At 40.3% G+C, this 18,432-nt stretch overlaps 1 protein-coding gene across 1 annotated transcript; it reads right to left on the bottom strand.

Annotated features, from left to right (window-relative positions):
• Positions 1–3,806: 3,806 nt before the first annotated feature.
• LOC149072221 (frizzled-10-B-like) lies at positions 3,807–12,287 on the bottom strand. Its single transcript, XM_089246483.1, has one exon. The coding sequence runs from the start codon at positions 12,007–12,009 to the stop codon at positions 10,192–10,194; it is 1,818 nt and encodes a 605-aa protein (XP_089102609.1). The 5' UTR covers positions 12,010–12,287; the 3' UTR covers positions 3,807–10,191.
• Between the last annotated feature and the right edge of the window lie 6,145 nt (positions 12,288–18,432).

The raw sequence follows: 18,432 nt of genomic DNA on the forward strand, positions 1-18,432 counted from the left end.
GTCAGGAAACGCTAGTCTGGGAGATAATCTTCTCCATCTGCATGTATCAGACACAGGAATGAGCTGACCAAGTCACAAATAGATGGGGATACTTATAAACTCGATTGAATTGTGTAAACACGAGATTTATAATAGACCAGTGTTTCTCAACCGGTGTTCCGCAAAGCCCTTAGGGCTCTATGCACACTCTCCAGGGGCTCCGCGGCCGCTCGAGGGAAATATAAAAAAACATTAAATTGGAAAAAAAGTAATATTTTTAAATAATAAAAATAAATCGGTAACTTTGACAAATAGATAAAAAAATGGGCCTACGGGGTTCCGCCATAGAAATTTTTTGCCAAAAAGAGCTCCGCGAGTCAAAAGATGTCGAGAACCACTGTAGACTAAATCTGGTGTTGGTTGTGTACATAATGTGAAATAAAAAAAATCTCCAGCATCTCTCATTCTGCTGTATGTTCCCATTTATACAATTTTGAAGCTGTTTATTTTAGTCCTCAATCGGTTTTTATCTTTTTTTATAGCATTCCTTAAAGTTTTAAAAAACTTATCTTTCATTTTGGGCATAAGCTGGTACGGATCAATCGATTTTCCATAGAAAACTATGAGAAATCACGTTTCTGCTAACGAACATGATTCCAGAACGAATCATCTTCATTTACATAATTAAAATGCAATATTAATCATTTGAAATTACCAATAGTTTTATTTTCAATTAAAAACTGCAATTTTATACATAATTGTGATAGATTTTAAGAAAATTGATATTCGCTATTCAGCCAAAACATTAGCCGCGTATTCGGTATTCGGCCAAATCACCATTCATCCCATCCCTCTTAATATAAAACTTAATTATTATTTGGCCGTAAACGAGAGGTGACCGTCAAGAGCAGTTTCACTGTACTCGGAATAAAAGCGCCAAAACTGCTTTCCATCGGAATCTCAAGTATTTATGGAAAGCTATACGCCAAGGATGGGGGGGGGGGGGTCGCCGCTATAGTTCAACACACTACAGATTACATTTTGTATTCCTATGAACGGGGCTTTCATTTCATGCAAAAGATGGCGGACAAAATCGCCAATCGGATCGAGCTGCATTCCTTTTTCTAAAGTACATGGATAATAAGACGCTGTATTCTTCTTTTATGGCATGTGCAGGGAAGAATGGTTCCTTGGGGCAGAATGAAGAGAGCGAGCGAGCGATATAGTATTATGTTATACAGTAGTAGTAAAACCGACAAGAAGGTCGCCATTGTTCAGGGAAGTACTTTTTCGGTTGGACGATCCCCGCTTCCGGCGTTTAAAAAAGAAAAAAACGGGGTTCCTTTTTTCAAATACACGAGGGCTTCTCGTCTTCTATCTCCTTTTCATCTGACTTAACTCCTGTAATTAGGTATATTAAACCCCGTAGCAGAGCAGAGAGAGATAGAGGGGGAAAAAAAATCGCATTGCGCTCGTTACTTATATTTTGGCGAATTTTTCTTTCGTGCCTCTTTTATATGATGGGAAATATGCCGCCATATTTTTTTTTGTTGTGTGTGGATGTGGATTCTTTTGACTCTTGTGGATACTAAAATAAACTTTGTACCGTAATTCGTCTTGACTATCAGTGAAATGTGCGGTGTATTCTCGCATTACATCGGTGGAAATTAGGTATGACGAGAAAAACTCGACAAGGAATGTTACTCTCTGGTGACTTTCACGACTTGGATTCGGTGTGGACATCGTGTTACAGGATCTCGCATGATGTCATATAGAAGGTTATGAACTGGGCTTTCATTTGATATGCGACAAGATATACATTGGAACAAGGATTCTTAACTCATTTAGCCGCGACCTAAAATCAAAATAATCAATTTCGTGACCTATGGATTCGAAATTAGTGAGACCAATTGCGTAATAATTGATTTTATAAACGGACTGTAAGTGGATTTGTACGACCCAAAGTATTTCCGTCGGCCCATACGTTAAGAACCCCTGAATTAGCATCTTGATTACCTGAACAGTTCAGAAAAGGGGAAATGGTAGAAAAGAAAAAAGAAAGGTGCCTACAAGATTACCACAGTTCTCTCATGTTGATTGCGATTAATGTAAAACCTGTATCCTGGACACCAGGGCCATAGCTAGGATTTTTGCCGCCCGGAACAAACATTATTTTGCCGCTCCTCCACAACTTTAAAATTCGATAATTCTATAACGATGTTTTTTGTTCCCACCTAAAACTGCCGCCTCCTAAAGTTGCCCCCTGCCACCCTCTAGGTTCCGGCCCTGCTGGACACCTCCCTACATTTTGTGTGAGTGGAACCGACCATGGTTCCATAAAAAATGTCCACAATACTGTATCTATATTTATGACAATTCTTGGACAGATATTAATGGAGCCATAGGTGTCTAACTTCGACAGGTTTTGCTGTAAATGTTATCAGAGGGTCCTCCCTGGTGCGGCTGCAGGGGTGTATGTCGGAGACGGTCAAGTAGTGGGAGGAAGGGTGTATATGGTGAATACACTCTTGTCTTTTAAGGAATAGAATCATTATTTGGGAGTGGGCCCCCCTGGATCCATGCATTGGTTCTTCATGACCGAAAGGACTCTGGTTGCGCCGTTGCGCTTAGGCTGCTCTACCCATGCATGTTCTCGTTCTCCCGATTCAGTACACGTAGTGCAGGGTTTGACAAATACCACGCGCCATGTCACCATGGCGACTAGAAAAATGATTTTGGCTCCTAGTTTTTGTGTGTGATCACTAGCTTGGGAAAATGAAATACGATTGGCTCCTAAAATATTTGATTGGCTCCTGGATTTTTTCTCGATTTGCAAGCCCTGATGCAATGTATTTCTGAGGAATGTAGACAACAAAAAAAGGCTCTTGATCGCTTTTAAAAGCAGTAACGTCTTGATGGGTTGGCCAAAAAATAATCTAAAATTTTTTTTGTTCACGCTGAATTATTTTCTTCTTCCTTCATTATGTAATTTCAATTTGTTATCCGCAATTTAATTCATAGATATTTTTCATGGAGAAATCGAAAAGTGGCTCAAAGCATTTTGGTCCCAGTCAGACGCGTACGCAAGGGAGAGGGCACAAGGGTCCATGCTCCTAAAACGACCGAAAATCAGAAAAGAAATGTAATACTTCGGTAAAAAAATTAATATATCGAAAGAAAATACCTTCTTTATATGCTATCTTAACCAATTTCTGTTAATTTAAATACTTTTTGAAATGTGGTAACTAAAAATTTTTCGGGAAGAAAATTTTTGTGCCCGCTCTAATGGTCGATCCTGCGTGCGTCCCTGGTTCTAGTTAAGCCGAATCAGAAAGTACTGTAACACTTATGAACCAACTCATATACTTGATACAAAAAAAAAAAAAATCACACGAATTTTCCACCAATTCTTTGTATTACTTACATCTTGCCATGGCCCCGATCCCGTTATTTTTACCTGTGCTTCCCCCTCTTTTCTTGGGTTGGATGCAGGAATATCTAACACCATTCTGTCTAGGTAGCGATTATATAAAAATTTCAATAAAAGATCTACCTGTGAAGTCTGATCCTAAATCTGATTCTCCTGAAATATCCTAGGGCCCCAAGGGGGCCTTGATGTCCCTAGGTTGAGAATCGGTCTGTATTGTCAAGAAACGTACTTACTGTATAATTCTGGACACTGACAGGGCATCTTATTTTTTTTTAATTTTTTATACAAATTTACCATAGTCCGTGAAAAATCCTTGCCCGGAGATCCCAGGCTGGGGGCCTCGGCTCCAGGACTCTCAAGTTCTATAGATACAAATATTGACACTTAGTCACAAACATAAGAGGAAAAATGTATTTTTATTAAAATTATAATTTTATTTTATTCACAATCGAGATTCCTTAAATACTTGAAAGGCACATACTTGAGTATTATTACACTTCGAAGAAACCGGTTACACACGTACGGACAATTAACATGAACAAACAACATGGACACAAAACATGCAACATATCTCAGCCTGCGAAATCACATTTTCATAGAAATTTTTAGATAAATATTCTAAATATATAATATATACATATATAAAAAAATTTCATGTATAATATTTACAAAAAAAAAAAATCAATGACGAGACAACCATCATAAATTTCGACATGGACATGTGCATTATAATGAAAAAATATATATGTCCCAGAACGGACATGGCTTTTCATGTTCATGATGGGCATGACAAGAAAGTATTCATAATCAAATGACCTTGTACTCAAAAAAATTCTCAATAAATTGGATTTTTATTTTGCATGTCTCTTGTGCGCATGTGAGTGAAGACATGAATATGAATGTGCGTAATTTTATGACATAAATGTAACCTAATAATGTCCCCTATTGTTTTCGGACGCAATATTGGATAGTGATAAAGCATGCGCACCTCACATGGAGTAAGACTCTGACAGCCTGGGGCCCTGAGAAGAATGTTATATGAATAATTATACAAACTATGCACAGCGCTTTTTGTTTTGCTTTATATATTCTTGCATGAGTTATATTGGAAAATATATATATTGATTGAAAAAAAAAAGTGTATATATATAATATTGATCACACTAATACGCGCGCGCGCGCGCGCGATAAAATGTAAATGTGTATATGTAACTTGCTATTAACTAAAGAACTGTGTTATCTTACATTAAAAAAAAAGTAATATCAATACTATAAAACACTAACTATTAGTTAACTAATTTTTGAAAAAAGTAACGACAGTTGCCACTTGACTAACAGGTAATAGACCTGCTAATTCTTATAGACCTGCTGGAAGGACACCCTAGTCCCTTGGGGTCACAGAGTGAATGTTCCTATTTTATGTTTATTTCTATGTATGTATTTTTGTTCTGTGTTACTGTTTGTCTTTTTGTACTATTTTTTCATGTCACAATTAAAAAAAAACATTTTTTACATATAAATTCACTAGGAAATCAGGGTCCACTGGAAGTCTGCCAAAAATCTTGGCCTACGGGCCCTATTCAGGATATTGGCGGTATGCTTTCAAAGCACACGGATTTCTACTTTTCGTGTTCGTCGAACTCAGACAGCACTCTTGCAAAATCTCCAGACACTTGGTGTATCCATCCTTACTAGATCCCACAGCCCCCATATCCTTCAGACGGGCCTCCGAGTTGGTATCTTTTATGCGCTTCAGGACCAAGAGTGTTTACAAGCATCTCTCTCTATAGTCAGGGCCGGATCTTAAATCCTACAAATTATGCGGTCGCAGAAAGCGCCAACTGTAGGGAGGCGATTTTTTAAGGCTCAAACTGAAGGGGAAGGGCGTTTTTTTTATCCCCAAAATATTATTCTCTTACACTTGAAAAATGTCCAGAACCGGCCTTGTGCCTATAGTAAATTTATAGTCTTAAACAACAATAAAAAATAAGATTCATCCCAGGTCCCCGGACTAGAGCCCTGCCAACCTCATCCATGTGGTAAGGGACCATGCTGTGCCTATAGGGCGGTATCTTTGGTTCGTCCAAAAAGGCTAGAATTTTTCACTTGGTTCTTTCCTTTAAATTCATAGAGCAAAAAAAAAAGTGCAAGACCCATCTCGGGTTTCCTTGTCCGAGCCCATCAGCCTCCCCTACACTGAGCCATTGGCTCCACAGGACAGTAAATAAATACAAGGGCTGCAGTGGAAGATACGGGCTCTAGTCATGGCCTCCCCGAAATAGGGGGACTGACAGGGCTCCAGTCCAGGGGCCCGAGACGAGATATCTTTTTTGGGTTTTCCAAAGTATAAATTCACTATAGAGGGATCCGTAAAAGATCTGACCATGGGAGGAGATCGTCAAAGATTCCAGCCTAGGGGCCCTGCTGCAGGATATCCTTGCACGATCTCGAAAAGCACTTGGTGGCACTCTCGCTCGATCTTGAGGCACTTGGCGACACTCCAAGGGGGATCTTTTTCAATACAGGTACAGTACGTTTCCAGTAAAATGGCATAATATATATACCAGTTTAGAATATCTATCTAATTAATACTGTGTCATCCCTAAAATATCTCGCGGTATCCCTGGTCAATTTCATCTAACCCAAAAATATCGCCTCTTTACGGATTGGCAAACGAGCCCTGAATCAAACTGGGGACCTCAAAATAATTGAATATTTTTAATTACAACGCATATATATATATACAAGATTTTTCATACATAAATTGACATTGGGCCCCTGGACCTCCGAACTCATCGAGACAGTCCAGATCATGGTAACTTTTTAAAAAAACACTTAATGAAGCGGCTGGTCACGGCCCTTTTCGAGTACAAAGCCTGGAAGCTTATTCATTCCATTGTCTACTGGAGGTGCAGGTGGCAATATTTGAACAGTGAGTTGTTGCCGTTGAACTAATAAATATTGCATGCATGGGTGGGTGTGGCCCTGTCGTTGCAACGACTAACAAAACCCCCCAATTATATGCGGAGGGGTTCGTTTTACCAAGAATCGTTTCCCCCCTTATTTGTAACAGCCACCAAGGGTAAATAATACGCGATAAGGCTGTTCCATTGTTGGATCCGGTCTAGAAAGGAAAGCAGAAATGTCTTGGTGTTATGTCTAAATATTTTCAGAAATATACGAATTTGTGCGTGTGTGCGTGCGGGAATAGGAAAACTGGGTCACACACACGTAGGCGTTAGTAATTTTTGCAGCCGAGTGTGAAAAATAATTTTGATGCCTGTGGTGCGGAAAAGCAATTCAGGAGCATGGTGTGAAAAAGGATTTCGCACCCTGGTGGGGGAAAAAATTTTGGAGCTCTGATGTGTGAAAAATAGTTTAGCGCATACATGTGTGTGTGCTCAACCCATAGCCCGCCGGTCAAATGTGGCTCGCGACCTCAAACCTAATTTTCTAAAAATGAACTATATAAAAATTTATACAAATGGTAACTTTGGTGAATTCTGTGAATTATGACCACGAGGTCCTGATGACGGCTCTACATTGAAGAGCGGAAACGCGTCGACCATTCATCCAATTGAAATTATTTGTCTTGGAAATGCGACAATTTTTGTATAAATTAAAACCAGGCAAAGTTTCTAATTTTTGTGATAATATATAAAAATGGCCCACATCACTTAACAAATTTTTTACTGCGTTGCATTTGCGCAACACTTTTGGTTTTTTTAAAATTAATTTTCATACAACGTTTTGTATAAAATTAACATTTTTGTAAATTAAAGGGTCTAAATAAAAGAGAGGAGAGAGAATCATTTGTTTTTAAAAATTTGTTAACAATTTTAGGGATGGAACAAAAATCAGTTTTGCGACTTGGTGTGAGAAAAATTTCGTGACATGGTCCAAAAACGCAATTTTATAACATTTAGCGAAAAAATCATCTTATTACTGTAAATATTCATCTTCACTACAGGGAATAGCCTTGGTTGCTAAAACCCTGAATAATCAAGTCAATCAAGTCTGAAGCGAAAAAAGTTTTGGAGCATGGGACGAAAAAAAAATATTGCGACATGATGCAAAAAAAACTAATTTTATAGCATGGTGCGAAAAACTATTTTTGGGGCATGGTGAAATAAACGATTTTATGAGAGAGACATGGCTCAAAATGCAATTTCGTGACACGGTGCGAAAAACAAATGCTGTGACATGATACAAAAAAGGGATTATGCTATAGCTGTTCCAAACTATTTTGGGACGTGACACGAAAAACAATTTAGGAGCATAATGTATTAAAAGGGTTTTACAGCCCGGTGCAAAAATAAAAATTTGGAGCCTGACATAAACAATAATTTTGGAGATAAATTTCGCGACATGGTGTAAAAATAATTTTTTCGCCATTGGGAGATGAGAAATTTCCGGGTATGAAATGAAAAATATTTTAGAGCAGGGCTTGCCAGGTCACCATGGCGACTAGAAAATCGGTATTGGCGCCAAAATATTCTATATGTGATTGTTAAATTAGAGTCCAAGGATGGCACAAAATTTGCTGAATTCATTATATAACTCCTCGTGTCAAAAGACATAATTTAGTCCCGGAAAGTCAAAAAACATTATTTACGACTGTTTTTCTTAAGCGAAAACCATGGTTGTGGCTCCTAAGAAATTTGGCTAGTACTTAAATATTTTTTCGATTTGTCTAGCTCTGTTTTAGAGCATTATTATGCGGACCAGATTTGAAAACAATTTTTTAAGGCAGGGTGCTAAAATTTTTTTTTTGCAGCTGAATTTTGTGACGGTGCGAAAAACAATTTTTTCATCTGATACAGAATAAAATTAGCGACCCTTAAAACATATTTCTATAAGTGTAACAACAATACAACAATAAATTTCTAAGGCATATGAAATAAGATACCAGGGCTTGACAAATCCGCGGTGCCAGCTCACCATGGTGACTATAAAATCATGGCATTGGCACCAAAATATTCTATATATGACAGTTAAGAGTCCAAGGTTGACAAAAAATTTGTTCAATTCATTATGTAACTAATTCTCGTATTGAAAGACATAATGCTAGAATAAGTCCTGGATAACTAAAAAACATTACTTACGACCGTTCTTCTTAAGCGAAAACCATGTTTGGCTTTCAAGAAATTCGGCTGACGACTAAATATTTTTCTGATTTGTCAAGTCCTGCTTTAGAGCACTATTATGCGGTCCAGGTTTGAAAACAATATCGAGGCAGAGTGCTAAAAAAATTTGAATTTTGTGACACGGTGCAAAAAACAATTTTTTAGTGATACAAAAGAAATTTTGCGACCCTTAAAACAGGGTGACAATAAGGAAACAATGGTTTGTTTCATAAGGCAATAATGGTTTTCTACGGCATATGTAATAAGGTATGTTAATAGTGACCAGGATTTGACAAATTCCAGTTGCCAGGTTACCATGACGACTAAAAAATTAATTGTGGCGCCTAAAATTTTCGGCGTGTGATTACCAGCTTGGGCAAAAGAAATGCGCTTAGCTCTTAAGATATTTGGTTAGCAACTATATAGATTTTTTCTCGATTTGATTTGTCAAGCTCTTATACTAACACATCTATAAATTGATAGAATTCCGTTTCACGGCTCTAAAGTTTACGACCCAAGCTCAGCCGGGCATAACATCAACGGGTAAAACAAACACCTAAATATCGTAAAAGTCTTAAAAATTGTCATATATACGTACTATTGAAATGCGTGATTACCATATCGTAAACTGGAAAAAAATGCGAACTATTGTTAATAGTGTCATTAAAAAGTGCCTAATATGTCGGTTTAAAAAGTGGCCAACGGGCCCCGAATAAATAGAAATCAATTTTATCAATATACAGTTGATTCCGCTTATAACGTTTTTCGACAAAAAATCGTCATGAAAAAACAATGTGAGTGGGAAAACGCTTTAAACGAAAATCTGAATGCGTATTTAAGAGTTGCGGCACCATGAAAATAAATCGTACTAAGCGGGGAAACATTCTAAATGGGTATCCACAGTACATAGATACAAATGTTTTTAATACAAAAATTGACAGGGCGGAAAAATTGCGTAAATGCGTTAAAACTTCAAGCTCTGCACATTGTTTATAGACTTATAGCTATTGGTAAACAATAAGAAAATTAATACAAGATATACAGAAGACTGGATGTTGTGAAGATATTTATTATTTGAGATGTTAATTTTTTAAGGAAGGAAAAAACTCATCTCTGCCTCTACCGGGAGTCGAACCCGGTAGAGCACTCGTCCGGCAATCGAGGGACCCGGGTTCGACTCCCGGTAGAGGCAGAGATGAGTTTTTTCCAGAGCACTCGTCCGGCAATCGAGGGACCCGGGTTCGACTCCCGGTAGAGGCAGAGATGAGTTTTTTCCAGAGCACTCGTCCGGCAATCGAGGGACCCGGGTTCGACTCCCGGTAGAGGCAGAGATGAGTTTTTTCCTTCCTTAAAAAATTAACATCTCAAATAATAAATATCTTCACAACATCCAGTCTTCTGTATATCTTGTATTAACAAGTGGAGAGCGACATTCATGTCATAAGAAAATTAATAATTTCGATTGCATCACTGACTATTGCCAGACAATATCATGCTGATAATATTTTAAATTGATTCTTACAGGTAAAAAAATCGTGAAATCAGTAACGACGATTTCGACCAACTATTGGGAATTCCGGATTAACCGACCACAGTTACATTTACAGGTCAACATGCATAATAAATAACGACGTAAAAAATATTTCAATTTCATACCTAGACCCTCGTGACATGAGTGGACGGGGTCATTTTCTTGTGTCCAGACGCAGCAGCGGCTGCTGCCGCAGGTTTGTAGGACGTCGGATGATGATATGATATCCCGGACGATTTGACCGTCCGATGTCTCCGAAACGACGAGAAGAACTTACCCCAAGAGTTCCAAGTCTTACTGCTCCAGACCCAGACACCAGTCGTAATGCCAAGAAGTTGAGACATAAAAATCTTGACCATAAAGATCTCATACGACGGCGTGTTCGAAGAAAGATGGCACTGGGTCTTCGAGCGGCACGAAACTGTCCGGCTCATGGCCATTCTCTTCCACGTCGGCCAGTTCGACTGTTCGTACCAGTAACACGCGATCAAACACGCCGTCGGTACGGTATAAAGGACCGAGAATAACCCGATCCGGACCATCAACCTTTCGAGTTTGTCGATATTCCTGCCGACGTGTTTCATGACGCGACGGATTCGGACCAAAGACACTAGTCCGAGAATTAGGAACACGCAACCGATCAAAAACAGCACGCACATTGGGATGATCACAAAATGAAGTAAGGCTTTACTGTTCTGACCGCCGACGTAGCATAGCCCGGTCAGTTCGTCAGCTTCCACGTGACGTAGCGTCAATAGAGCGATGGTCATTCCAGCAGGAAATGCCCAAGCCAGGACGTGGAAGTAACTGGATTTTGACTCTATGGCTTCGTGGCCCCATTTTCGACAAGCCGCGAGGTACCATGTCAGAGTCAGTATCACCCACCACACGGACGACGCTGTCCCGAAGAAGTACAGCAGTAGGAACACGACCACACACCCACTGCTGTCCAGGCCCTCGATAACTAGATGAGGATTTTGCACGTCCGTCCGGTCACAGGAGAACATGTCGGCACCGGCGAATACTCTCAAGAGGTAAGCCACACTGCTGATGCAAGAACACATGCTCAAAAATATTATTGGTCGCTCGGGGTATCTAAACCGGACAGTGTCGATCCAGAAAGTGCAAACTGTAAACAGGGTCGACACAAAACACACGGCGGCCCAAGTACCCATCCATATCTGCACGACATTCTTGTTGTCCCTCGTGAAATAGACATCGACGTCACAGCGTGGTGCACAGAGATTCTCACCCGGATACCTCACCAGCACTGGCACGAACTTATTCGGACATTCCTCCGTTTGTCGATCCCAAGACCATTCGGTACCAAGAACCTCACCAGTGTCCAAATGCTTCTTAGCCGGACGTTGGGACTCCTGATTTTTTTTGGGCAATAAATTCGGGAAGTTTGCTTCTAGACCAGGGAAGTTCATATTGAACTTGCTGAACAGCTTCGCCTTTTTAGTCGTTTCAGACTCTCCCGACTTAGCTCTATTGTCTCTCTCATCCGTGATGTTGGGATACTCCATGCAAAGACCATTCTTCTCAGGTACCGGCAATTTAGAACAATCCAACATGGGCGGCCAATTAAAGTGGAAACTCTGGAGCACAGGAGAACATTTGGACTTGACCTCTTCGCAGATGGACTGACACGACGGTATCGGGACATCTACCTGCTCCGTACACATCGGCGCGAAAAGGGAACACAGGAAAAACTTCAAGTGTCTGGAACATCCAACTTCGACAAGCGGGAAAAACTCGTGGACTTTGATGGCCGCTTCACTCTGGTCAGTTTGGCCCATGATATTTGGCATCCTGGTAAGATTGTAAGGCATATCTTGGCACATGGGTATGGTGATCCTTTCGCACTTATTCCGCCTTGACGATTCTTGTTGGATGGACAAACATGCCCACGAAAGTATCACAAGTACATGGAACAACATGTTTTTTTTTTTTTTTGCGTTTGTTCGGCACAATCCCTGCCAAGTCCAGACCGGAGATAAAGAAGGTACTTTAGATACCCTATTGACCTGGAGGATGGATGTTCAACAAGACCGACGACAGATCCATGTTCTTTTGGGCACAGCAGGGAGCGACACGCGAGATACACACAACAAATGAAGAGGAAAAAAAAACAGCCGATTCTCTTATTTTTTTTCTTAGTGGCAACAGCAGAAAATCTTCGGCCTCCTTCTGAAGCAGACGACAGACGAGTTGTGAATGGCGGTGGGAAAAAGCAGACGACCAGAAAAAACCGACACTAAAAATTTTCTTCTTTACCCCTCCCTTTGGTTGCCGTAACGCCATTAACCGAAACCTCGCCAACTTACACGAAAATCCGAGCCAAACAAATTACTGTACTAATCCGTAATTGAACATATTTGAGTAAAAGTAAATGTTTGAGTAAAAGTAAAAAAAAAAAAAGTTTGAGTAAATGAAAAAATGAAGAGAGAAGGTTTTTTTGGAGGTGATGCAGTGAGATCGATTTGGGTGCGATGGGATAAGTTACGCATGAAATTGTATCACTGTGATTCCCAAATAGTGTGCCGTGGCATTCTAAGTTACCGCCAGGTCGTTGAAGCAGGGGCGTACCCCTTTTTGATGGGACACAAAAGGTTTGAAGGGGGCATAAAAATTTTCTTCCCGAAACCTCAAAAGTTTGAATTTTGAGTTACCGCCCCCCCCCCTTCGAAAAGCTAACAGAAGTCTGTTAGTATGGTATATTAAAGGTATTTCCTTTTGATATTTCAATTTTTTCCATAGCATACGTATCTTCCTTGAAGGGTGCCGAGAAATATTTGAATTATCAAATTATGTTGGGGATATATTTTTGCAGCACACTAGGATGCAGTGAGATTGGTCGATGGTGAAGTGAGATAATTTAGGCATAAAATTATGTTTTTTTTGTGATGGCACCCTAAGGTACCGTCAGGTGAGATGGATGAATAATGCCGAGAAATATTTCAAGTTTCAAATTATGTTCAGGATATGTTTTTCAGGGTGCACACTAGGATGCGGTGATATCGGTATTTGCGGATGAAATTGTATGACTGATTCTCAAATGGTGTGCCGTGGCACACTATGGTGCTGTCAGGTGAGGTGGGTAAATAATGCCGATAAATATTTGAAGTTTAGAATTATGATGTGAATATGTTTATGGAGTGCTATGGCACACTGATAGGATGCAGTGATAGGATGCGTGGCCACCAGGATGAGGGGGCATGGCAGTTACATCGGTTATTTGCGGATAAAATTATGTGATCGTTATTCCCGAACGGTGTTCTGTGGCACCTTAAGGTACTATCAGGTCGTTGAAGAGTGCCAAGAAATATTTTATTTATTAAATTACGTTAAGGTAAGGTAAGGTAATTTCTGAATATGTTTACATTGGATGAACGCAGGTGTCGAGGAGATATGATCGAAGTGTTCAAAATTTTCAATGGGATGGATAGGATGGACCATGAACTTTTAGTACACCGTCAATCGACTGTTTTTACAAGGGGACACCAGTATCGATTGGTGAGGGACAATGCAAGGTTATGGTGTCGCAGGGAATTTTTCTCTAATAGGGTTGTTAATAAATGGAATAGCTTACCCCCGGAGGTAGTAAATTGTAACACAATTGACACGTTTAAAAAGAAATACGATAAACATGTTGGGGTAAATCGAGAAGCTATCCATTCTTAGAATAAGACAACCATAAGTATTCTTTATGGGCATTGTATAATATTTTATCATGTGTATATATTGTTTATAATTTTTGTTAATTGCATTTTTAATTGGGTTGCTATATTTTTGAAATATATGACATCCATATTTTTATGGGCATCTGTTTCTCAGCCATCTCGTTGGGCATTTTGCCTGTTGTGGCGTTGTATTTGTATTTGTATAATGTTTTTGGATGTGCCGCAGCACACTAGGATGCTGTGAGATCGGTTGATAGTGGAGTGAGATAATTTAGGGATAAAATTATATGTGTGTGTGTGTGTATCAGAGAGATTCCCAAACTTGTGTACCGTGGCACCCTAAGGTACCATCAGGTGAGCCGGGTAAATAATTTCAAGTTTAGAATTATGATGTGAATATGTTTATGGGTGCGGCGGCACACTTATAAGATGCAGCAATCATGGCCCCCACAAGAGTAGAGTTGGCAGGGCCCCAGCCCTTAAGCCAGAGATGATTCTCATTTTTTGTTTTTTCACGCAATTAGATCTCAGCCCAGAGGCCCTGATTATTTGGGGATAAAATTATGATTGTGATTCCTTAACGGTGTTCTGTGGTACTTTTAGGTACCGTCAGGTCGTTGAAGGGTGTCGAGAAATATTTCATTTATTAAATTATGTTAAGGATATGTTTTTGGGGTTGCACGTGCCTGAGGCGGCACAAACCCCACCTCTGTTTTTGGGCATATTAGGATGCAGTTATATCGGTATTTGCAGATAAAATTCTATGATTGTGATTCTCAAATGGTGTACTGTGATCTGCCTTGGAACTTTAAGCTACCGTTAGATGAGGTCAGTGCAGAGAGTTCCAAGAAATATTTTAATTATCAAATGTTGAGAATGTATTTTTGAAGTGAGACGACCGACTATATGATGCAGGGGTGCCGCGAGATAATTCGCACATAAAATTATATGACTGATTCTCAAACCGTGTGGCGTGACACCCTTGAAGTGAAGGGTGCCGAGAAATATTTTAACTATCAAATTAGGTTGATTGGTTGTGGTTACCAAACGATGCAGCCATCTTAACACATGGACCCCGTCCTGTGGGGTCCATGGGTCCACCCAGGGCCATCTTAAGAGCAATAGGGGCCTCGAGTTAAGTTATTTTTCTGAGGCCCCACTATCTGTGAGACATGTTAATATTTAAAAAATTTAACCAGATCTCTTATGAGGAACCCGGTTTGTGCCTGGGTAGGCCTATGCGTTAAGGCGGCATAAAGCCCCACCTCAAATATTTGTCACAGTCTCCATAATATCTATCGAAATTGTGGGTTTGAGCCCTCTTAATATTTTTAATAATTTTTCGTCTATTGCCGTGCCCGGGTGAGCCTTTACGAAGGGACGCAACTAAAAATAAAAATTCATTCTGTCACCCAGGGCCAGTATCATATTTGACGCCCCCTATGCAGAAGCACTGACATGAAGAAAGCATTTGAGGAGGCCGAAAGTTGCCAGTCGTCCCGTATGTACGGGACTCGAACATGTACGCAGGACAGGAGAATTGCGTTGCATTGTATATAATATATTATTTATTAGGGGGTGGTCTCAGCTTTTCTTTTCAAAATTTACTGGAGGTGGGTCCTTTGCATTACCTCCTAGATACAATTCTCTCCAGGACAGGGGTTCTCAAACTGTGCGTCAGGGCCAACGCTCCATGTCGCCTCTGACAAAGGTTTTTCGAAGAGACTCTTTGTTAAACTACTCTGGAGAACCGAGGATAAGCTTTGATAAGGGTATGGAGCGCCTCGGGTGGAAAAAGTTTGAGAACCCCCCCCCCCTAATTTTGAACGGAATAGAGTAAACTCAGCGAACTTCCTAATCCAGTGAGCACTGCCGTCTTAACACATATGCCCTCCATAGGCGGCGATAGACTTGGAAGTCTGGGAGGGGGCACGATGATGTCAACTCATATATACATTAGATCAGTCGACTCCACCTTGGACTCTGGGCCCCCCCCCCGCATCTCCGCCCATGATGCCCTTTCTTGCACGGCTTAGTGGGAGGGTGGTGGGGGGCTCACACAAAAACTTAAAACGGCACTGGGTCTGATGCCCAGTGCCGCATCTAGAAACTAAAGTTTACCCTGTCACCAGGGGCAGTTTCCATTTTGGCGTCTTCCTCCCCTTAATTATTTTGAACGGAAAAATAGCAAACTCAGAGTCTTTCCTGGTCCCTCAACCGGGGCACTAGATCCCTTGAATTCCCCTAGTTGCGGTCTTCACCACACCCCCACCTGTCCATGGCCTCCACATTCTGTATCAAAGGCTGGGATCTTTAGCGGACCCCCAAGTCAGACTTTTCACGGTCCCTTTTGCAGTCAATTTATCGCACGAAAAGAAAAAAAAATAAAGTTAATTGTCCCGGAACTGGGCAAGAGAGCCCTGTCAGCCTCACCAGGGTCACCCTTACCCAAAGCCGCTTGAAAGGTACGCGACGCCTGGTAAGGGTGATTACGAAAATAATAGTGGAGCCGGGTGCATCTCAACAATTTTGGGGCGCCAAAAATATTTAGGATCCCCTTTGCTCCAATTTTATGTATATTTTTTGGAGGGGGATCAGCATCTATTATTTCAGAATGTACAAGAATGCAGAGAAATATCCATACAAAAAAATTTAACACATAACTAAATGTAAATTAACGCAAAAATTGAAGAAAATTCAGCACTGAAGGTGATTTTAAACTAATAATAAAGAAACAAAATTCCCGAAATCAATGGAAATTTTAGACTTACTTGATTTAAAAATAATTGAAAAAAAGAGAGAAATAATTCTGGCTCAAATGAAAATTCAGAATTAATGAAAGAAAAAATTCCGAAATTGATGAAAATTCAAAATTAATAGAAGAAGAAAATTCCACAGAATTTTGATGAAAATTCAGAATTAATGGAAGAAAGAATCCCAGAGTATTAATAAAAATTCAAAAAAAATTTCCAGAACGGATGAAAACTTAAAATTTTCAAATTTAGAATTTATGGAAGAAAAAAATGTCGGAATTTATTAAAATTCAGAATTAACGGAAGAGAAATAAAACTCCAGAATGGAGATGAAAATTCAGAATTAATGGAAGAAAAAAAATTCTAGAACGGATGAAAATTTAGAATTTACGGAAGAAATAATTTCGTGGGCCCCCCCAAACTTGTGGAGGGCCATGTACATAATTAAGATTCCATATAAATCAGTAGTCATGATTCCGAATTCGAAACTCCAGCTAAATGAGAATACTTCTCGCCAACAGAGAGGAAACACCGCCAGATATGGCGGCAAGGAGGCCATTCCTGCGCGCATGCGTTTAGGAGGCCTTGTCATTATCCATTTGCAACCAACCTTGAACAGAGGAAGGTAAGAAGGAAGAGAGAGAAGTAAAAAGAAGTAAGAAAATAATAATAAGAAGAAGAAGAAACTTCTTCCAAAACAGAGCGGCTTCTTTTAAAGCGGAGATAAAGAAGTAAGAGAAAGAAAGAGAGGTTCTTGGCTTCTTCTTTTTCTTTTCTTATTTTTATTATTAGCGCTTTTTACGACACCCTTATCTTATTCTGACGGTTGTTAAAAAAAGAGAAAAAGAAGCTTATTTTAGTTTATTTTATAGTCATTCAAAGTATTCCTTTGCTATTTCGCCGCCATTTTTTGCTTATTTTTTCAACAAATGGCGCTTTGCTTTTGGGGTGTTGTTTTGTATGATTTGGTTTAAAAAAAAAAGAGACTATGCCCCCTATTTTTTTTTTAATGGCACTGTATAGACAGACGCAGGTGTTGGCGATTGTTGGGTCGTCGATTCTGTCTTGGGACCCCTGGGCGAAACCACTTTTTCAGGGCAGGGCTGTCAAGAGTGACATAGCCCCCGGGCCAGGTGATATTTCTGATGCCCCCTATTTGGCTAGAAATAAACTGTCCTACTAGTGGGGATGTAGTCGGCGGTGCTGTGGGAATGGGCTCCACAATTGCGGGGCTCTATCCCTGGGGGCCCGCGACGATTCTAATAATTTTTTTTTTGTTCTTTCACACTTTGGAGGGGGACCCCGTCGAAGATCCCAGCCTGAGGGCCCGGCTGCAAGATGTGGGGGGTCAGGGCTGTGGTTGTTCGAGTACCCAGGAAATTTGTAAAACGGGTCCGAGCACCCCCTGAATTGATGCAGAAATCAAAATTTCCAGCATGAAACTCACGTGGAGCACCCAATAGTTTGACACACTTCCGACCAGGGCCGTAACTGGGATTTGTGCCGCCCGGGGCAAACATGATTTTGCCGTTCCACAATTTTAAAATTCGATAATTTTGTAACGGTGTTCTTTTTTTTCGCCTAAAACTGCATTCTCTTAAATTTTGCTGCCCGGGAGGGCCCCAGCCCTGCTGCGACGCGTCTGCATCCTATTAATTTACATAGCCTACTTATACTCTTGAAAATTGTGTGCAGGCTTGGTCGGGCTGTGTCATTTAGTGGCCCATTGCGAGAACAGTTTTTACACATTAAGATTTATATGCATTCCGATTCCTCCCACTCACGAGAGACCTACGTAATCAATGTATAAAAATTCAGTTTTATGGCCCTTAATATTTTGCGGCCTGGTGCGATTGCACCCTTCGCATCCACCTATATCCGGCCTTTTGTGCAGGTCTCATCATGGAGCCCCCACATTCTTCAGCAG

Source organism: Pholcus phalangioides, unplaced genomic scaffold, assembly GCF_987345545.1.
Source record: "Pholcus phalangioides strain wild (caught in Gottingen) unplaced genomic scaffold, Ppha-v1.0 ptg000017l_1, whole genome shotgun sequence".
Taxonomy (NCBI): domain Eukaryota; kingdom Metazoa; phylum Arthropoda; class Arachnida; order Araneae; family Pholcidae; genus Pholcus; species Pholcus phalangioides.